The sequence below is a fragment of the Polypterus senegalus genome, chromosome 2, assembly GCF_016835505.1.
Source record: "Polypterus senegalus isolate Bchr_013 chromosome 2, ASM1683550v1, whole genome shotgun sequence".
Lineage (NCBI taxonomy): Eukaryota > Metazoa > Chordata > Cladistia > Polypteriformes > Polypteridae > Polypterus > Polypterus senegalus.
Genome location: NC_053155.1, coordinates 145,691,544 through 145,713,713, shown reverse-complemented (window position 1 = coordinate 145,713,713; position 22,170 = coordinate 145,691,544). Strand labels below are relative to the sequence as shown.

The 22,170-nt window shown below is 39.2% G+C and overlaps 1 protein-coding gene across 1 annotated transcript in view; it reads left to right on the top strand.

Moving 5' to 3' along the window:
* cdc16 (cell division cycle 16 homolog (S. cerevisiae)) overlaps positions 1–22,170 on the top strand; it is a 92,057-nt gene that overhangs the window by 13,452 nt on the left and 56,435 nt on the right. Inside the window, exons 3-5 of the mRNA XM_039744784.1 lie at positions 505–602; positions 6,827–6,865; positions 17,123–17,263. Coding sequence (XP_039600718.1) covers positions 505–602; positions 6,827–6,865; positions 17,123–17,263 — 278 coding nt within the window. The remainder of the gene's footprint in view (positions 1–504; positions 603–6,826; positions 6,866–17,122; positions 17,264–22,170) is intronic.

The following is a 22,170-nucleotide window of genomic DNA, read 5'->3' as shown; positions in this document are numbered from 1 at the left end:
AACACAATGTATGAAATAGGATTTTTTTGTTAAATTAATTTGGGGTCACTTAGCTCTATTTCTGACCAACTGTTTGGCATTTGAACCTTTTTACTGCATTTTTAGAATGCATGTGTAGTTTGCCTCTGATTAAAATTCCCTTTTAAACATCTATCTGATTATAAAGTATACCACGTCCAGGTTAAATACTTGTCATAACAGACAAACTCTAAATTTCGATAACCATTTTTTCAGTTATTGAGCAAAGCAGGGGTTTCTAAAATGGTTCCTATACAATTAGAGAATTGTTTTGTTTTGTTTTCCTGGTTAACATAATAAACCTGTTAATTTAAAGACTAATTTCACAAACATATTCTAAATTCCTCAACTGCTTGTTCTATTCTTTTGATATGAACAGTCAGTCCAATTCTCATTTGAATTGTTTTTAAAGTGAGTTTTTGTTTTTCTGGAATTGTATGGTTAATGTTGTTCTTTACTTCCAAAATACTTATGAATTTCCTGCAGAAGATCCCCAGGATATTTATTGGCTTGCTCAGTGCCTTTATCTCACATCACAATACCACAGAGCTGCACATGCCCTGCGTTCCCGCAAACTAGATAAGGTAAGTACTTTTTGTTCCCTTACAATATTTTAAAGACGGTCTTTTCTGAAATTCTTTTTTAAGACATATAAAGTATACATTTATAATGTTTTTTCTTTAACACATAAGATAACAACAACTCAGCTTACAATTTGCAATCATATTTTATTGTATTACTACATAGTGTGTAAATAGTTCATGGAAAGATTAGAAGAAATGCAGCAGATATTGAACATTTCAACAAAGGTTTAGTTTTTAATGGTCTTCTCATTCAACAATTGAAAATTTGTATGCGTTTTTTTTAAATCAAAATCTGAGAGAGTGGTAGTTAGTTTTTCTTCCATCCAATGGAATGAAAAAAGCTGCATATGTATGCAACTTATTGCAACTGTTGTTTTTGATTTGGTGTTCTATACAGATATTTACACACATGTTCAGCAGTGGATTGCTGGTTTATGTTTTGTTTCTTCAGTTAATGTTCATGTAAAGGAGTTTATTAATTAGTACCTTTTATTCATGCCAGTTTTTCTTACCTTCTAGTTTTAACTAATGTAAAATATTGATTTCCCAGTGAGTTATAAAGTGTGCACTAGGTGTCTTCCAATTAGTTAAAATCAGTGAGCACATTAACAGTGTGGTTACTCCACATAGTTCCAGTAGAAGATTAGGAATAATTGCAAGTCCAGTACTATCTGCCAAAATGTCAATGTAGATCTAATGTATAACTGTGAGAATGAGTAGTATGAGTTGTTTATTTTGCAGTAAAAACCCTGCCTAGCTTAGTATTTGGGATAAACATATGTTAAAGGGTCTTTTTTGTAATGAATTTTGTTTCAGTAATAATGCAAATATTAAAATCACTCATAACAATTACTCTCTATGAAGTAGAACTTAACTGAGTTAGTCGTATAGTCAGGTCACTTTAAAAAATAAAAAAAAAATTAAAAAAATTGTATTTTGGGGGACAAAAAAATAACACTGTGTAAAAAAGGACCAAATTTTGTAATCAATTATAGAGCAAAACATTGGAAAAGACAACAGACATTCAGTGGGTATTCTTTTAACACTAGAATTACCAGAGCCAATGAAAAAACTCATAAAGCCAGCCCACCTTAAACCCTTTGCACTTCTCCATCAGCATCTTCTGTCTTCTAAATGTGCTGATAAGCCCAAACAGCCTGCTATACCATCCCCCCACCGCCTCAGAAGGAGCAAGAAGTTCTCCCAGTTCCTGCCTTGATTGGCAGTCATAAGTACATTCATATCATCCTGGAGCAAAGTTTGGTCATACTGGATGGTACAGAGTTAAAAAGTTACATATGACATAAAAAAAAAACAATTTGTCTCATTAAAGACAAAAATTGTGTTACTGTGCAATGGGTGGAGTCTTCATCTGAGCCAGTTTCAGCATGAGGTGACTTCTTTATCAAACCAGAAAGAAAAGTATGAGGGATAGGATACTTTGTGTAGTTCTAAAAATCAAAAATGGCAGGATAAATTGCCACTAATGTGGAGTTTTAATGCATTTTATGTGGCAAACACTGTTAATATTAAGTAAAAATATAAAAAGAAGCAAACAGATGCAGAGCTAAGCAGCCATTTGTAGCATGTCACATGATTCTAACAGTGGAAATGACAATATATGAAACTGTCTTGACAATTTTACATTCCTTAAAGCATTACAAACTGTGTTACGTGGGTGTCCCCTTGGCCTGGTCCATCCATTCGGGTCCTCATCAATGACGATCCTGTGAGCTGGATCACCCTTGGGAATTGTGCCATATGGCTGTAAGGTCGTACTGACGCTCCCTCACAATGCAGGTAATGTGCCTCATTTGGGACTCTGAGCAACCGCTTATTCGACACAAAGTCAAACCAGCAGTACCCAAGGATTCTCCAAAGAGAGACAGTACGGGAGGAGTCCAGTCTTCATCTCAGGTCACTGGAGAGTGTCCATGGCTCACAAACATATAGCAATACAGGAAGCACCAGGACTCTAAAGACCTGGACCTTCATCCTTTTCATAGATATCAGGAGCACCACACACCCCTTTCCAGCGACCTCATGACCCCCTCCCCCAATCTGTCAACTGACTTCATAGGAAGAGCAAGAGACATGAATGTCACTGCATAGGTAAGTAATCCTCTCAACAAGATTGACACTCTCTCTGCAGAGTTACACACTGCTGTTGGCTGTTCCTAAGAGGCCATTAAAGGCATAGGTCTTGGTTTTTATCCAGGACACACACAAGCCAATACACTCTGACTCCTCACTCAGTCTCCCTGATGAGATCCTCTACTGCTTACACGAAGATCACAGCATCATCAGCAAAGTCAAAATCAGTGATTCTTTCTTCACCAACAGATTCCCCACGGCAGCTGGACCAATGACCTTGCCCATCACCCAGTCCATGCAACCATTGAACAGAGTAGGAGCAAGAACACTCCCCTGATGAACCCCAGAATCAACTGGGAAAAATGCAGAGGTTCTGCCTCCACTCTGCACAGCACTCACAGTACCAGTGTATAGGCTGGCATGATATCCAGCAACCTTGAGGGGATTCAGTGAAGTCTCAGGGCAGTTCAATCAACTGAGTCGAATGCTTTATGGAAATTGACAAAGGCTGGAAAGAAATTAACACTCCATTAATAATATTTTGTTACACTCAGTCTGATCTCAGAGTAATGGCATAGTTTCTGGACTCTGCAAATCCAATTTGCTTTGATCTTTGGATTTCAAGCACTACATATTCAACATGCAGTTGTGTATGTAATTCATTGTTAGTAGGAAGATTTTATGAAATCTGTCGCCACACAAACTGATATTTTTGTTGAAATGAATTTATCACTTAACTATCTGATAAAATGGTCTTGGAAACAATTAAAGCACATCTAGATAGATAGACAGATACTTTATTAATCCCCAAGGTGAAATTCACATACTCCAGCAGTGCAAGTTAAAAAATTCAAGGTGAAGAGTGCGAGGCAGGTATAACAGTCTATAATCTTGTATAATGTTAACGTTTAACCCCCAGGTGGAATTGAAGAGTCGCATAGTGTTGGGGAAGAACAATCTCCTCAGTCTGTCAGTGGAGCAGGACAGTGACAGCAGTCTGTCGCTGAAGCTGCTCCTCTGTCTGGAGATGATACTACAGTGAATGCAGTGGATTCTCCATAATTGACAGGAGCCCGCTCAGTGCCCGTCACTCTGCCACAGATGTCAAACTGTCCAGCTCCATGCCTACAATAGAGCCTGCCTTCCTTCCTCACCAGTTTGTCCAGGTGCGAGGTTTTCCCTCTTCTTTATGCTGCCTCCTCAGCACATCACTGCGTAGAAGAGGGCGCTCACCACAACCGTTTGATAGAAAATCTGCAGCATCTTACTGCAGATGTTGAAGGATGCCAGCCTTCTAAGAAAGTATAGCCGGCTCTGTCTTCTCTTGCACAGAGCATCAATATTGGCAGTCCAGTCCAATTTATCATCCAGCTGCACTTCCAGGTATTTATAGGTCTGTACCCTCTGCACACAGTCACCTCTGGTAATCACAGGGTCCGGGAGGGGCCTGGGCCTCCTAAAATCCACCACCAGCTTCTTGGTTTTGCTGGTGTTCAGGTGTAGGTGGTTTGAGTCGCACCATTTAACAAAGTCCTTGATTAGGTTCCTCTACTCCTCCTCCTGCCCACTTCTGATACAGCCCAAGATAGCAGTGTTGTCCGTGAACTTTTGCATGTGGCAGGACTCTGAGTTGTATTGGAAGTCCGATGTATATAGGCTGAACAGGACCGGAGAAAACAGTCCCCTGCGGCGCTCCTGTGCTGCTGACCACAATGTCAGACCTGCAGTTCCCGAGATGCACATACTGAGGTCTGTCTGTAAGATAGTCCACGATCCATGCCACTAGGTATAAATCTACTCCTATCTCTGTCAGTTTGTCCCTAAGGAGCAATGATTGGATGTTGTTGAAGGTGCTAGAGAGGTCCAGAAACATAATTCTTACAGTACCACTGCCTCTGTGCCAGTAGGAGAGGGATCGGTGTAGCATGTAGATGATGGCATCCTTCGTTAACACCTTCTCCTGGCATGTGAACTGCAGAGGGTCGAGGTCTTGGCGGGCCTGTGGCCTCAGGTGGTGAAGCAGCAGCCGCTCCATGGTCTTCTTCACATGTAACGTTAGGGTGACAGGCTTGAAGTCATTCAGCTCACCAGGACATGATACCTTTGGGACAGGGGTGACGTAAGATGTTTTTCAAAGCCTTGGGACTCTCCCCTGTTCCAGTCTCAGGTTGAAGATGCGCTGTAGAGGACTCCCCAGCTCCAATGCACAGGCCTTCAACAGTCGTGGCGATACTCCATCTGGACCCACTGCTTTGCTGGCACGAAGTCTCCTCATCTCTCTGCATACCTGGGCTGCTGTAATTGTGGGTGGGGGGGGACTCTCTCCTATGATGGTATCAGCAGAAGGATGGGTGGAAGATGCAGTACTCTGAGGTGAGAATGGGTTAGGGTGGTCAACCCTGCTAAAAAAGTTGTTCATTAGGTTTGCTTTCTCCCTGTCTCTCACAATGGAGGCACCCCACTTCTAGCTGCAACCACTGATGATCTTCATCCCATCCCACACATCGTTCATGGTGTTATTCTGCAACTTTTGCTCCAGCTTCTCTTGTGCTGCTCCTTTGCTGCCTTGAGCTGGACTCGGAGTTCCTTCTGCATGCGCTTGAGCTCATGCTGATCACTGCCTTTAAAAGCCCTTTTCTTCTGGTTCAAAAGGCACTTGGTGTCACTTGTAATCCATGGCTTGTTGTTAGCATAGCAGTGTACTGTTCTTACTGGAACTACAATGTCCATACAGAAGTTGATGTATTCAGTAGTGCAGTCAACAACCTCCTCAATGTTCTTACTATGTGACTCCTGCAGGATATCCCAGTCCTGAAGGAATCAAGTATTTCTTAAGGTCTCTCACAGTAATAAACTGCAAACCAGAAACACAACAGAAAGACAATCTATCACTAAGCTCCAAAAACTACTGTCTTTATCAGTCGAATTTAATTAACCAACCACAAGAATAACTGAACCACTTATTTAGATCACATCAATCTTATGGTCATGGAGAATAATGCTAAGCTATCAAATATATAAAGTATTTTTTAATGTTATTGTATTATCAACAGTTACTCAATGTAAAGAGGCAGAAATAACTTATTTAAAAGATACTTTAATATTCTTACTCATTAGACTCATCAAAAAAGGATGCTCTTATTACTTTATTTAATAAAAAATGTTATAGCTCCATATGTAGATGAGCTACAAAATCTTCATTACTATTCAGTCTCTTCAGGGTGAAAATCTCCAGGCCCAGTTGCCTATCCATCAGCAATTATGTAATAACCGTTTGTTAAATAATGTAATTTAATTCTGTCTGTTTACCAAATTTACAGAGAAAATGCACCTTCCTAAAATATTATAGCATGTTTTGACAATGTACACTGCTCAAATCTTGTTGGTATAAAATTAACAAGCAAGGCCCAGTTCAAGAATATCTGCTAAATAAGCAGTCTATGGTGATAACTTACACTGTTACTAATATGCTGTTTTATCCTGCTCACCAGAAAGAATCCTAACCCTAACATGGGGGCTAAAGGAAAAAAATAATTCACTTTTCAAGGAATGCTGTTAACACTGTTAAGAATCAATAAGGCATTTTAATGTTGTCCTCAGTTTATTGAAAATATTGAACCATTGCTTCTTATATATTTATCTATCTTTAAGTAAATACTTTCTGAATATTTAATCCTTTACTTTCTCTGCTTATTAAAGATTATGGGATGAAATATTTGATATGAATAATCTATGCCGTACTTATTTGTAATTTATTCATTGTGATGAGATTAATCAGTAAAATATAAAAAAAGCTCAATTTCACTGAAATTGTTTTGTTCTTGTCAACTTTTTTATGTTACTTCTTGAACATAATTTTAAAGATTATTGGTTACTGTATATAATTTTTAGTTACTTTTTTCTTTTTTATATAAATCTTCCTTTGTTGAAAGCAACAGGGCAATTGGGTAAAATATGTTAAAACTAAGAACAGTATGAGAAGTTAATGTATTGTTTACAGTATTGTATGAGTTTTCCTTTGAAATAATTCTTGTAAAGAAAGCAAAGATGGTGTATTTCATGAGTTGTATTAATTGAAGTATTGACTAATAACTGCATGATTTTAAACCTAAATTGTCTTTATGTTTCAGTTGTTTGAAGCCTGTCAATATCTTGCTGCAAGATGTCATGTGAGTACTTTTAATAAGCATATTTTTTAAAATAATTAAATGTAAGAAATGTGTAAAAAAAGATTCTGTGTTAAAAAAATGCATTACAGGAAGCTTCTTGAGCTGCAACAGTTAATCATCATAATCAATAATAATTGATTATTTAAAACATTGGAAACAGTCACTTTTCTTGATTGGTTTATTACGTTTTTAGGTTGAATAGATTGTGCTACACAATTGTGTCACTTCATTCGTTTGTAAAACATTTGTTAAAAAGACAGACGGTAAGCAAGTGCCAGAAAAGACTATGTGATCTAAGACTTCCATAGTTTTGGAGCTGAACTCGGGGGGGGTTTGGGAAAGGTTGTGAGTTGACAAAATGTATAGGTCTGGCCTTGTATGGCACGCGAGCACAATGGAGATACACAAACATTTGAATGGGAAATATACTGTTACAGGTTGTGTGGAGAAGGAAGACTTGTAGTTATCCCACCAGGTTGAATGTTACTTCAGTGTTATGAAATGGAAATACACTGCCCTCCCAAAAAAACGTACTACCTGGATTTTACTAAACAAATAGGTTACAGCCATCCATTGGATACGCACTGTATTGATTAATATGTTTCAGCTGGCAACAAGTTATTTAACCCTAACTGATGCAGTGAGCAGCTTCTCATTCATTTCTTAAACAACCATGTCGGAAGACATATCCTATGGTTGTGGAAAAGATGTTGCGCTGCTTCAGGAGGGTTAAATTATTAGCCTGCATCATTATTGGTCCAATCTTTAAGGAATGGGTGTGTGTGTGTGTGTGTGTGTTGCACAACCAGAGCCAGAAATGCTATTTATTGAAAAACTATTTATTTTCAATGTATTATTATATAAATGTAAATATAAAAACCTATATTTTGTTTAAAATGTCTACAGGTACTTCATTTATAAAAAATAAAAAAAATAAAAAATTCTGAAAATGTTTTACAAATCTGTTTATTTGGTGAAAACTTTTATTTCATGAACTTTATTTTTAATTTCAAATGATTTTTTTAAAATAATCCAACAAATTGAGTAATGAACAAAATATTCACCAGATTAATTGAGCTTCAAAATAATCCTTAGTTGCAGCCCTATTATTGTTCTTGGGTAGAAGCTTTTCAGTAGTCTGGAAGTGTGCATCTTAATGTAATTGTAAAGCCTTCCAGAAGTCAACAGAGAGAAAAGATGGTGGCCTGGGTGAGATGGGTCCCTAATGATTTGTGTGTGCCAAGAAATGTAAAGCTTGGTATTCTCTCCCTTATGTCTTCTCTGATATATAGAGGAGCAGGTTCCTCTTCCTGCCTTCTGATTGTTTTGAAGGTATTGAGTTCCAAGTTGTAAGGAAGCATTTTTAGGAACTGACTGCATAATACTCTCATACTCCATACCATTGAATGCACAATTAGCTGAAGAAAATTGTCTTTATACGATTGAATGTCAAATGAGGAGGTTGTTTATTCATGATGCATTTCTTTTTGACATTTAAGCTTGTAAGAAATGCAGTATGTATCCATCTGTTTTTGAAAACATTAGTAATTCATGTCTCGAAGAACAGGAGAATATGCAAACACAACACAGACATTAACAGGAGTAGAAGTTGAATCAGGGTCATTGGTACTGTAATGGTGCCAACACAATTGTATGGTATTTATACATCTCTTTAAGGAAGCTGCACAAATTAAAGAGATGAAAAAGTTTTACATTTTGAAGTGTTTATATTGAGTTTCAGTGTGTAAGAACAACATGATGAAAGTGTAGAAAAAATTACACAAGACCACTCATTCATCATTGAAAAGTTCATTTAACTTGTTTTTTAAATTCCCATTATATTAACCTACCACATTAGAATAGAAAAACATTCTGAGTGAATGGTCACAATTAGAGCATGATAGATGATATAGGGTACTGATACATTATATCGAGCCAATGTTTAGTCATTACATATGTATCAGTATTGGTTATTACATTATTTTTCTTGTGTGAAAGACCTCAGTATGAAATGCCACTTCCCTTGACTGATATGCAAAGTGACTGAAACAAACTGAGCATTAACAGTGGACATGCTAAATAATCACTTCTACTTAAAAAGGCTGAACTTTGCCTGCTTTCCTCATCTTTGGGACTTACAATAAGGTAATTTATATTTACATAAGATGCATTAAGTCATAAACTTACTTTTATACCTGAAGTTCACAATTTTCCTTTCAAAATGCAGTATTCCATGTTTCTCTACGTTTCCCCAATTTGTTTATCCCTGAAAAAATGGCCACTACACAGCCTACTCCAAGTATGCAAGATCATCTTTGTTGCAAAGATCAGGCATTTATCCAATATGAACCAGCAGAAGTTTCACTTTCAAATGGTTATACATTTGTCTCTGTATGCTGCAGTGATTGCATGATAGAGCAATTTACATTGTGAGAGTTTTCAGATAAGCATTTACTACTGTTCCAGCATTTGTTTTCTTATAAAAGGCTGCTTCATTTGTGTTAGTCACTCATCTTCATTTCTATTTCTGTTTATTTCTTAGCTTATTTTCCTTTGTACTTTTTTGCATTTGTCTATAAAATCTTGTAATGTGACTAGTTGTTATCCATCTCTTGACAACTGGGAATCTGGGGGATATGCAAATTTAAGCTTTCCAGTAGACTATCAAATCTTATAAACAGATACAGTATTATGATGGCTGAAAGATAGAGTATGTGCAAATCAAACTAATAGATAGATAGATAGATACTTTATTAATCCCAAGGGGAAATTCACATAATCCAGCAGCAGTATACTGATACAAAAAACAATATTAAAGAGTAATAAAAATGCATCTAAAAGCAGACAATAACTTTGAGTAATGTTAGCATTTACTCCCCCGGGTGGAATTGAAGAGTCGCATAGTGTCGGGGAGGAACGATCTCCTCAGTCTGTCAGTGGATCAAGACAGTGACAAAAGTCTATCACTGAAGGTACTCCTTTGCCTGGAGATGACACTGTTCAGTGGATGCATGGATTCTTCATGATTGACAGGAGTTTGCTTAATGCCTGTCGCTCTGCTACAGATGTTAAACTCTCCAACTTTATTCCTACAATAGAGCCTGCCTTCTTAACAAGTTTGTCCAGGCGTGAGGCGTCCTTCATCTTTATGCTGCCTCCCCAGCACACCACCGCGCAGAAGAGGGCACTCGACACAACTGTCTGGTAGAACATCTGCAGAATCTTATTGCAGATGTTGAAGGACGCCAACCTTCTAAGAAAGTATAGTCGGCTCTGACCTTTCTCACACAGAGCATCAGTATTGGCAGTCCAGTCCAATTTGTCATCCAGCTGCACTCCCAGGTATTTATAGGTCTGTACCCTCTGCACACAGTCTCCTCTAATGATCACGTGGTCCATGAGGGGCCTGGGCCTCCTAAAAGCCACCACCAGTTCCTTGGTCTTGCTAGTGTTCAGGTGTAAGTGGTTTGAGTCGCACCATTTAGCAAAGTCTTTGATTACCTTCCTGTACTCCTCCTCCTGCCCACTCTTGATGCAGCCCAGAATAGCAGTGTCATCAGCGAACTTTTGCACGTGGCAGGACTCTGAGTCGTATTGGAAGTCTGATGTATATAGGCTGATCAGGACCGGAGAACGTACAGTCCCCTGCGGTGCTCCACAATGTCAGACCTGCAGTTCCCGAGGCGCACATATTGAGGTCTGTCTGTAAGAAAGACTATGATCTATGCCACCAGGTGTGAGTCTACTCCCATCTTAGTCAGCTTGTCCCTAAGGAGCAGAGGCTGGATGGTGTTGAAGGTTTAAAAAAAAAAAAAAGTTGGGTAAGCTTATGGCAACAAGTTGTATACCAGTAATAATCAACATTAAATAGTACACATTACACACAGATCTATATACAGTAGATAAATGCAGTCCTATGCAGATTTACACCTGACCGTGTTGAGGCAATTTGTACTTTTGGCGATAGACCACAGGAAAACAAAATGGTAATGTTCTAGAAATTGCCAAAACCTTCCATTACAGCCCACAACGGCTATGACTGTTTGTTTATCACATACTTGAGGAAGTGCTGCCAGCCATGGAATGATACACTTTGCATAGAAGCGGTGAGAGAAGTGGTAGTGGAGCTGCAGAGGAAACAGTCTCTCAATTGTCTTCCTTACTGTATTAATGCTGCAACCAACAAATGGAGACAAATTAGCAATAAGTAAATACAGGTGCATCTTAATAAATTAGAATACCATCAAAAAGTTAATTTATTTCAGTAATTCAATTCAAAAAGTGAAACTCATTTATTATATAGATTCATTGCACACAGAGTGATATACAGGTAAAATTCTGTTAGAACAAACTCCCAGGGACCTAAAAAATGTTTTCTGTATTTGGTACTATAGTGCTTTCTTTAACTTGCATCCAGGCGTTTGCAATCATTTCAATAGCTTCTTTCACGTTAATTTTAATCTCCTCCTGCCTACAAGTTATGCTGACGAGAATTTTTCTCGGCATTTCCTTGCCATAATACACTTTCAGGGTGCGAATGATGCCCAAATCCAATGGCTGAAGCACAGCTTTGCAATTGGGTGGGAGGAAGATTATCTAAATGTGGAAGCATGTTGTGTGCAGCACAGTTATCAATCAGAAGCCGAATCATCCTTTACTACTTCTTCATATTGTGAGGTTTCTGAACACTTTTGGGATCCCCCCATTCCCCACCCAACGGGAACGGCATGCTGAAGTGCATCCCAAAGCGCGATTGCAGCGTCTGTGGAAGATTGTTTGTCTGTTGCTGGGGCGAGGCAACAGCAGGTTCACAGCTCTAGAGGGAAGCGCCACAGAAGCAAATCATAAAAGATCAGGATTGTGCTATAAGTCCCTGTCTTGCACCCCAAAACATGAGGCTTAGTCTCAGTACTGTAGCAAAACCAGATTTATTCAGCTTGAAACAGGAACGGCACAGTTATTTATTGTAGCGTGATCTGCCACTCTGCTATACACAGACACAGCAGTCAGGCAGGGTTGTGGCCAGGTCAGTGTCCAAGTAATCTTGTTATCTGCACTTAGAATGTACATGCTCCTAACCTTGCATCACCCATTGAGATCTTTTCTGTTTGCTTTGCTGGAGAGAGAAAGCAGAGCTGTGAGCCTGTTGTTGCCCCGGCAACTGATAAACTGTCTTTCACAGACCCGGGGCCTCATGTATAACGCCGTGCGTAGAATTCGCACTATAACATGACGTACGCACAAAAGCCGAAATGTGCTTACACACAGAAAATTCCAGATGCAGGAATCTCTGCGTACTCCAACTTCCGCGTTCTTCCGCTCCATAAATCATGATTAGCATGAAAACTAAACGCACATGCACTCGCCTTCTGTCCTGCCCCGTCTCCTCCCAGAATTACGCCTCTTTGAATATGCAAATCAATATAAATAGACCTTAAGCTCAGCGTTCTGTGAAAAGGCAATGGAAAAAGCAAGAGGGAAAATATAAGAATTTCAGCGAATACCAAGTGGAGGCAAAGAAAAACGTACTATTTGTTGGTTGATACAGTGGTATAATGAACAAAAGGAAGTTGATCGAGTGACATAGCATGTTGGAGAAACAAGCTCAGGTTCACAAAGTCGCACAGTGACATAAAAAAGTTGTTGTCACATAACAAAGTCGCCGTGAAAAGGCGAGACCGTAGCCCACCATCTGAATGTCATATGGAAGCTTATTAGGGTACAGTGAGAAAAAAGGCACAGAGTAGGAAAAAAGCATGAAATGTTAACTTCAATCTCGAAATATCCACTTTAATCACGTAGTTTATTTTGTCATTAAAGTAGAACATAAACTTCATCTTAAAATCATTTAATTTACTAGTTTCTCAAATCCCATCGTAACTAAAGTAGCACGTTAAATGCTTTGTTTTGTACTTGATCTTCAATGTGCTGTTTGTGTATGAATCACTACGTGCTTCCGTTCTTTCTCTTTCTCCGACAGGACACAGAATCCATTACATTCGTGATATAGCTCTCTGAATAATTAAAATACTGAGATGTATACGTGATATCATTTTCATTATGTTTGGAATGAAAGCATGTTATTAAGAACGTGTCATACAAGATGCTGCTGCGCCATACGCAACCTTCGATGAAATAATTTATTGTAGCAGTACTGTCTCTTTCAAACGTGCTAACTTTCAAATCTTGTCCTTACTTTTCTTCCCCCAAATACACAATCAGCTCGGTAATAGACGTTAAGCCATCTGTAAGCTTAAAATGGCGATTCTTCAAAATCTTTAAGGAACATTGAAATATCTTCATAGTAATTATTCTATCCACTTATCCTTCCAGTGTCGCACCAGTCTCAGCAAATATACAGCGCGAGGCAGGAACAATACGTGAACATGCAAGCACTGCGGCACCGTGGCCTCACATGTTTAATTATTAACAATACAGATTATTTCAATGAAGTTAAAGTTTTATCTGTATAATATAATCAACATATTTTGCTGCATTTCATCTTACAAATGATACCGTCATCATATGTTAATTCCGAGCTTTATAAAGTGGCGCAGGTTGTGTAATATTATAACTGTAGTGCAATCTTACAGCGGGGTAATTGCACTTATAAGTACAAACAGTTCTACAAGGAGCAATTGATTGAGTGCGTTTATATTTTTTGGGATGAAACTGTTTCTGAACCGCAAGGTCCGTACAGGAAAGGCTTTGAAACGTTTTGCCGTGGCTGAGGCAGCGTGGGCTTGATGCTGTATACCGATAATTCTGTTTCCGATCAGCTGCTGCTGTGATTCCCCACTCAGATACAGTGATATAAATACTCCAAGTGGTGCAGTGAGAGTAATATGGAAAAAGATGATCCGCTGTGGCAACCCTTAAAGGGAGCAGCTAGAAGAAGAAGGTGCAGTGAGAGTAACAACGCTGAAGCAGTTATGGTATTTGGAATACTATGGCTATTCCCTGGACCATTATATTGTTACAGATTAATTACTATCAGAAGCATTACACTAATAAACAATATGCGGTTAACTTCAGTGTATTTATAGAGCCGCATCAGGAAATGAAAGAATAACCACACAGAAACAGTAGCACTGCTTTGACGCTGGGTGCCACCAGTCTGCAAAACCGAGCGGAGAACTTGTGTACGACAAGGTATGAGATACCTTGGAAAAGTGTGTGGCTTTACGCCAAGTGTAGGTTTTATACATCGCGATTTGAACGTGGAAAAGTTCTTACACAACATTTCTGTGCGTACGCACCGTTCATACATGAGGCCCCCGGAGATCACACTTCACCGTGCTGTCTAGTTGGGGGAGGTCACAAGAGGGTTTACAAACCTCAAATTTTCTTGAATGGGTTCCGCATTAATAGGAATGTTTCTTGAACGAGCATCACTGAACCACATAAAAACTGCTTTTTCGATGTCTTCAAATGCAGCAGTTCAAATACAGTGCATCCGGAAATTATTCACAGCGCAGCACTTTTTCCACATTTTATGTTACAGCCTTATTCCAAAATGTATTAAATTCATTTTTTTCCTCAGAATTCTACACTCAACACCCCATAATGACAATGTGAAAAAAGTGTTCTTGAGGTTTTTGCAAATTTATTAAAAATAAAAAAACTGAGAAATTCACAGCCTTTGCTCAATACTTTGTCGATGCACCTTTGGCAGCAGTTATAGCCTGAAGTCTTTTTGAATATGATGCCACAAGCTTGGCACACCTATCCTTGGCCAGTTTCGCCCATTCCTCTTTGCAGCACTTCTCAAGCTCCATCAGGTTGGATGGGAAGCTTCAGTGCACAGCCATTTTAAGATCTCTCCACAGAGATGTTCAATCGGATTCAAGTCTGGGCTCTGGCTGGGCCACTCAAGGACTTTCACAGAGTTGTCCTGAAGCCACTCCTTTGATATTTTGGCTGTGTGATTTCTGTAACCTTACCCAGATTTGCGCCTCGAGACAATCCTGTTCTTGGAGGTCTACAGACAATTCCTTTGACTTTATGCTTGGTTTGTGCTCTGAAATGAACTGTCAACTGTGGGACCTTATATAGACAGGTTTTGAGTTGTGAATATATATTAAAAATGATAAATTAATAAATATGGAATAAATACAAAAACCCATTAGTAGTTTTTCATTACTTGTCAGGCTCTACCTTTGTTTGCATCACTTCATTGTTAAACAATGTTTTTAAAGCAAAAGTGATTGGTCAGTAACAATATGCTGATCTTGTATGATGACCAAGTCAGTATCTCGATTAGAGGCATTTTATTTTCAAAAACTGGGAGTGGTCTCCCCTCAACTTTCTTGTATACTAAGATATGGGGATGGATATTTGAAGAGTAAACCGCAAGACAATGATTATATTTGTATATTATGTACATTGAGGAACCATCAACAACAAATCAAATTAATAATATATTGATCAATTATTATAAAAGTAAAGTTGAATAAATCAGACTCTGCAGCATAAATAAAAAAATAAAAAACATCGAGTATGTGTTCAGGTAAAGTACCACTTCCGGGTGATGGATTTGGCCCAAAAGTTAATTGAGATCTGCAATTATGGTGTAACAACCACATGCCAAACTTCATCCATCTATCTAGTTGCGTTTTTGAGTTATCGTGTATACATACAGACACACGCACACACAATTCCAAAAAACAGTATTGTTGGACACTGGTTAGTCTATAACATTAAGATTCATTAAATATCAAGGTCGAATTTTTTCATGATTACTATACTTTCTCTATACTTCGTATATGGGAAAGTAAAAACGATTTCTCCTGTGCGAAGTGGCAGGTGAATTGCTGTCAACAAAAAGCAGACACCTGAGAAATAAACTGAAACGTTTTTACACACACTTCATGTCCTCTTAAAACAACGAGAAGCAGAACACGCAGCTCACCAGCAGCAACAAGCCAGCAGATGATCCGACCCCCCCTTCACAACGTGAGCGGCAGAGATGTGAAGTGGCAAAACTACAGCTGCTGTACAGGCTTTCAAAAGATCAAATCATAGCGTGACAGGCTGAACACGCAGGTCGCCAGCAGATAATCCAACCGCTTCTCTTTAGCGTGTGTTCAGAGGCCCACTCCCGCCTCCCCATTCCAACGCAAGCAGCGTTATGCGTCTTGTGAGAATGAGAGATAACCACGCCTGGGGCTGGAAATAAAGGACAAGTATTGTTTTATTAAAAGTTTTAAAGTAAAAGTGAATGCATATGTAACAATTCCCATGAAAATAGCAATCTCTTTAAATTGTATATCCAGTAAACCGAACCCAGGGGTGGGCGAGAGAAGCGAGTAGGGGGCAGAGTCCCCTAGTACTTTCATAAATTAAGAACAGGGGGTTCATCCAGTTCCTACACAGATGGAAATCATCAACACATTGGGTCTGTCGGTAAGGTAGTACACTTCACCTTAGCAAAGTGAGTCTTATGTTTACAACTCACATAATTACTTGTTAAATCTCACAATTTAGATTATTCTCTTTTAGAAAATTTGTGAAAAAAATTTTTCAAGTTTATGTCCTTTGATTTGGCACAGTTCAAGTGGCTTTATTGTCATACCATCCGTACTCCATATTACAGCATACAATGGCAGGAAATAATGTTTCCCGGACAGTGGGACAACATGTACACCGACACAGGGCAAGTGCAAAGAATTATACAGTACTATAAACAGATAAATAAAAAATAAGTAAGTATATATTGATAATTTGAAATAGCAATAAATAATAACAATCATAAAACACAGTAGTAACAAATGTCTTGAATATAAATAAGCTACTAGGAGCAGATTTGAGGATAGGGGGCCGCACATAATTCAAAGTCAAGAAAGCCTAGCCATAGGAACTGTTGCAGAAACTGGCAAAACTGGTTTAAATGCTTCTGCACCTTCTGCCAGATGAAAGTGGGGCAGAAAAACCATGGGAGGGGTTGGAGCAATCCTTCACAATGCCATTGGCCTTGCAGATGCAAACAGGTCCATATATATATCTGTTGTCGGACCTTATGGTTTGAACATTATTTTGTAAATAAGCTGGAAAAGTTCTTACTTTATTATAATGCAAGTTTAGAATCCGTGAAAATAAAATGTGGAATGGTTTTGGTGTGAAATATTTTTAAGGCACTTTAATAGGAATTTTAAAGCATTTTTAAAAAATGTTATTTTGGCATGTATTTAACTGCATTTATTAAATAAAAAAAGAATTATATGTGACTTTAATTTTTTATTTATTTATTTTGTTAAGTATGCAGCAAAAGAATACCAACAAGCCCTTGATATACTTGACATGGAAGAGCCTATTAACAAGAAACTTTTTGATAAGAATTCAAACGAAGACAGTGGTATTAAGGATGTATCAAAAGACTGGGGAATGCCACTTTCTTCAGTAAGTATAGTTTAGTATTAACTGATATACACATGAATTGTGAAGATGAAATTTCTTTTTTTTTTTTTTGAAAGAGTATGCATTGTGGAAGAATTCATTGACCAGAGTGAAATTCCTTACGGTTATGTATTTTTTCAGTATCAAACATATAGTGGTGTGAAAAACTATTTGCCCCCTTCCTGATTTCTTATTCTTTTGCATGTTTGTCGCACAAAATGTTTCTGATCATCAAACATATTTAACCATTAGTCAAATATAACACAAGTAAACACAAAATGCAGTTTTTAAATGATGGTTTTTATTATTTACGGAGAAAAAAAATCCAAACCTACATGGCCCTGTGTGAAAAAGTAATTGCCCCCTTGTTAAAAAATAACCTAACTGTGGTGTATCACACCTGAGTTCAATTTCCGTAGCCACCCCCAGGCCTGATTACTGCCACACCTGTTTCAATCAAGAAATCACTTAAATAGAGGAGCTGCCTGACACAGAGAAGTAGACCAAAAGCACCTCAAAAGCTAGACATCATGTCAAGATCCAAAGAAATTCAGGAACAAATGAGAACAGAAGTAATTGAGATCTATCAGTCTGGTAAAGGTTATAAAGCCATTTCTAAAGCTTTGGGACTCCAGCGAACCACAGTGAGAGCCATTATCCACAAATGGCAAAAACATGGAACAGTGGTGAACCTTCCCAGGAGTGGCCGGCCGACCAAAATTACCCCAAGAGCGCAGAGACGACTCATCCGAGAGGCCACAAAAGACCCCAGGACAACGTCTAAAGAACTGCAGGCCTCACTTGCCTCAATTAAGATCAGTGTTCACGACTCCACCATAAGAAAGAGATTGGGCAAAAACGGCCTGCATGGCAGATTTCCAAGACGCAAACCACTGTTAAGCAAAAAGAACATTAGGGCTCGTCTCAATTTTGCTAAGAAACATCTCAATGATTGCCAAGACTTTTGGGAAAATACCTTGTGGACTGATGAGACAAAAGTTGAACTTTTTGGAAGGCAAATGTCCTGTTACATCTGGCGTAAAAGGAACACAGCATTTCAGAAAAAGAACATCATACCAACAGTAAAATATGGTGGTGGTAGTGTGATGGTCTGGGGTTGTTTGCTGCTTCAGGACCTGGAAGGCTTGCTGTGATAGATGGAACCATGAATTCTACTGTCTACCAAAAAATCCTGAAGGAGAATGTCTGGCCATCTGTTCGTCAACTCAAGCTGAAGCGATCTTGGGTGCTGCAACAGGACAATGACCCAAAACACACCAGCAAATCCACCTCTGAATGGCTGAAGAAAACCAAAATGAAGACTTTGGAGTGGCCTAGTCAAAGTCCTGACCTGAATCCAATTGAGATGCTATGGCATGACCATTAAAAAGGCGGTTCATGCTAGAAAACCCTCAAATAAAGCTGAATTACAACAATTCTGCAAAGATGAGTGGGCCAAAATTCCTCCAGAGCACTGTAAAAGACTCATTGCAAGTTATCGCAAGCGCTTAATTGCAGTTATTGCTGCTAAGGGTGGCCCAACCAGTTATTAGGTTCAGGGGGCAATTACTTTTTCACACAGGGCCATGTAGGTTTGGATTTTTTCTCCTAAATAATAAAACCATCATTTAAAAACTGCATTTTGTGTTTACTTGTGTTATATTTGACTAATGGTTAAATGTGTTTGATGATCAGAAACATTTTGTGTGACAAACATGCAAAAGAATAAGAAATCAGGAAGGAGGCAAATAGTTTTTCACACCACTGTATATACTAACAAAAAACAGAGTGTGGCTGGAAATAAAAACACTTCAAATTCATTAAGATGTTTGCTTTTATTTTAATCAGTTTAATTAAGTTTAATATATTGCTGTAAAAGTGGACACAGAGAAGTACAAAAACACACGTTTAATTTTCTTTCTTCAATACAGCACACACACAGTGTACAAATCACCAGCACTATTGCTCACAGTCCTTTCTTTTACTTTTCTCTATTTTTCTGCGCCCTCACTCCTCCAGTCGCAAGCTCCATACTCTGCCTTCCGACTCTGGCTTCCCGTACTTTATCACCAGCACTTGTATCAGATTTGTGTTTCAGAGACATTCTTGAAGGTTGAAGACAAAAGGTTAAGATGAGCTCTTCTGCACAGCACTGTACATGCTATCACAGAAGGAAGGCACCCATCGTCATCACATCTGATGTACTGACGAGACAACTTCCTGCTATGTGCGTAACAGTCCAAGCCGGCTTGCTATTGAAAATGAATGGGGGTGGCGAGGGGTGGTTCACTACCCGCCCACCACACAGTCACCTCCACTGCAGTATGCTGCCTGCAGCGTCAGCCCACCAAGAACGAACATGGTGTGGCCAAAAGTGGGTAGTGAATCGGCCACCACCGCCCACATTCAACAGGCAGCCACCCTATAATGCTACCTCCCGCTGCCCCGTTCACCCTCAATGGCCTCCTTTCAGCCACTACCGGCTCACCGCTTGCAGCATTACCAGCCGTCTACCGAGAACGAACGAGGCAGCCGTGTGTGGTGGACCGGCAGTGAAGTAATGGCGACACAAGCACAGACTTAATCAGTTTTAATGCAAAAAAATGCAGACGGAAGAAGAGAAGCAGTGGACCATTAGGGTGGAGTAAAGAAGAGCTGCTTATTAAGCAGCAAGTGCATCAACCTCTGAGCAAACGAATGATGAACGTACAGAGAAACAGTATGAAAACTAGGAATGCTCAAGTCAAGTGTATTCCCTGCATGTTCCTGTGCAGTGCACCGTTATTGGTAATCAAATAACAGGGTTTCATTAATAGTATTGCATTCATTGATTAGAGTGAAAATGGTGGCACTCAGAAGACTTTTTGAAACCCTTGAGTTAGCTTGTCATATGTCGGCTTGCTTTGCATTTCCCTATTGTTTATATGGCAGTTAATCAATTTTTTTTTTATATGTCAAATTTGTTGCAGTAGCTGGTTAATAGTTAAGTGGATGGAACTAAAACTGGCAGCAACTACAGCCCTGCAACCTGTCCAGAAAGAATGAATTCTACACTAAAAAGTATAATCATATCCTGTACTTTATTTGCTGATTTTAAAAAAGATAAAAGAATCACCATAAAAACACTATGTTTATAATGTATATACTTTTACAGTAAAGGTTTTCAATTTGTCTTAACCGTCTGACTTTTGGTACGGCTTCTGCAGTGAGGCATATCAACTTGCCAAACACACATGCTTGTTAGGTAGGTAGGTAGATAGACGGATAATTTATTAATCCCCAAGGGGAAATTCACATACTTCAGCAGCAGCATACTAATAAAAACAATATTAATTAAAGAGCAATAAAAGCGCAGTGCAAGTTAAAAAATGCAAGGTAGAGAGTGCGAGAAAGGTATAACAGTCGATAATCTTGTATAGTGTTAACGTTTACCCCCCTCTGGGTGGAATTGAATAGTCGCATAGTGTGGGGGAGGAACGATCTCCTCAGTCTGTCAGTAGAGCAGCACAATGACTGCAGTCTTTCGCTGAAGCTGCTCCTCTGTCTGGAGATGATACTGTTCAGTGGATTCTCCATGATTGACAGGAGCCCGCTCAGTGCCCGTCGCTCTGCCACAGATGTCAAACTGTCCAGCTTGGTGCCTACAATAGAGCCTGCCTTCCTCACCAGTTTGTCCAGGCGTGAGGTGTCCCTCTTCTTTATGCTGCCTCCCCAGCACACCATTGCGTAGAAGAGGGAGCTCACCACAACTGTCTGATAGAACATCTGCAGCATCTTATTGCAGATGTTGAAGGACGCCAGCCTTCTAAGGAAGTATAGTTGGCTCTGTCTTCTCTTGCACAGAGCATCAGTATTGGCAGTCCAGTCCAATTTATCATCCAGCTGCACTCCCAGGTATTTATGCAGTAGGTCTGTACCCTCTGCACACAGTCACCTCTGATAATCAGAGTCTCTGGGCTGGGCCTGGGCCTCCTAAAATCCACCACCAGCTCCTTGGTTTTGCTGGTGTTCAGGTGTAGGTGGTTTGAGTTGCATTAATAGTCCTTGATTAGGTTCCTATACTCCACCTCCTGCACACTCCTGATGCAGCCCACGATAGCAGTATTGTCAGTGAACATTTGCACGTGGCACGTCTCCAAGTTGTATTGGAAGTCCGATGTATATAGGCTGAACAGGACCAGAGAAAGCACAGTCCCCTGCGGCGCTCCTGTGCTGCTGACCACAATGTCAGACCTGCAGTTCCCGAGACGCACATACTGAGGTCTGTCTGTAAGATAGTCCATGATCCATGCCACCAGGTATAAATCTACTCCCATCTCTGTCAGCTTGTCACTAAGGTGACATACAGTTTAAATTTTTTAAGTTTTATTTTTGTGCAGCAGTCTTCACTGATTGTAGGCTCAGAGCACTGTAACAAATTTACAGGTACAATTCATTTGCAGATTGCAAATTACAGTTTACTAATAACATATTGTCTACATATAAAGATACATGTTTACCCTATGAGGTTCACAACAGCAAGGTCATCTATTTATATTGTACATTTTCATAATGGTGTAGCTCAAAGTGCTTTACAAAATGAAAAAGAAGAGTCTATATGAAACAAAAATAAGATTAGGCAGTACTAAGTAACAAAGAATAAAGTAAGGTCAGATGGCCAGGAGTACAGAAAAAACAAACAAAAAAAACTCCAGATGGTCTGGAGAAAAAAACAAAATCTGCAGAGGTTGCAAGGCCAAGAAACCACCTAGCCCTCAATGGCCATTCAACCTAACATAAGTGATCTAAATCAGTCCTCGTGGTTTTCAGGCTTCACGTGAAAGAGTTAGGTGATGATGGTCATGTGAACATCTGGCCCTCCATCTATCAATATAGGGACTGCATGGTGGTTAATGTAAATAACTAATCGG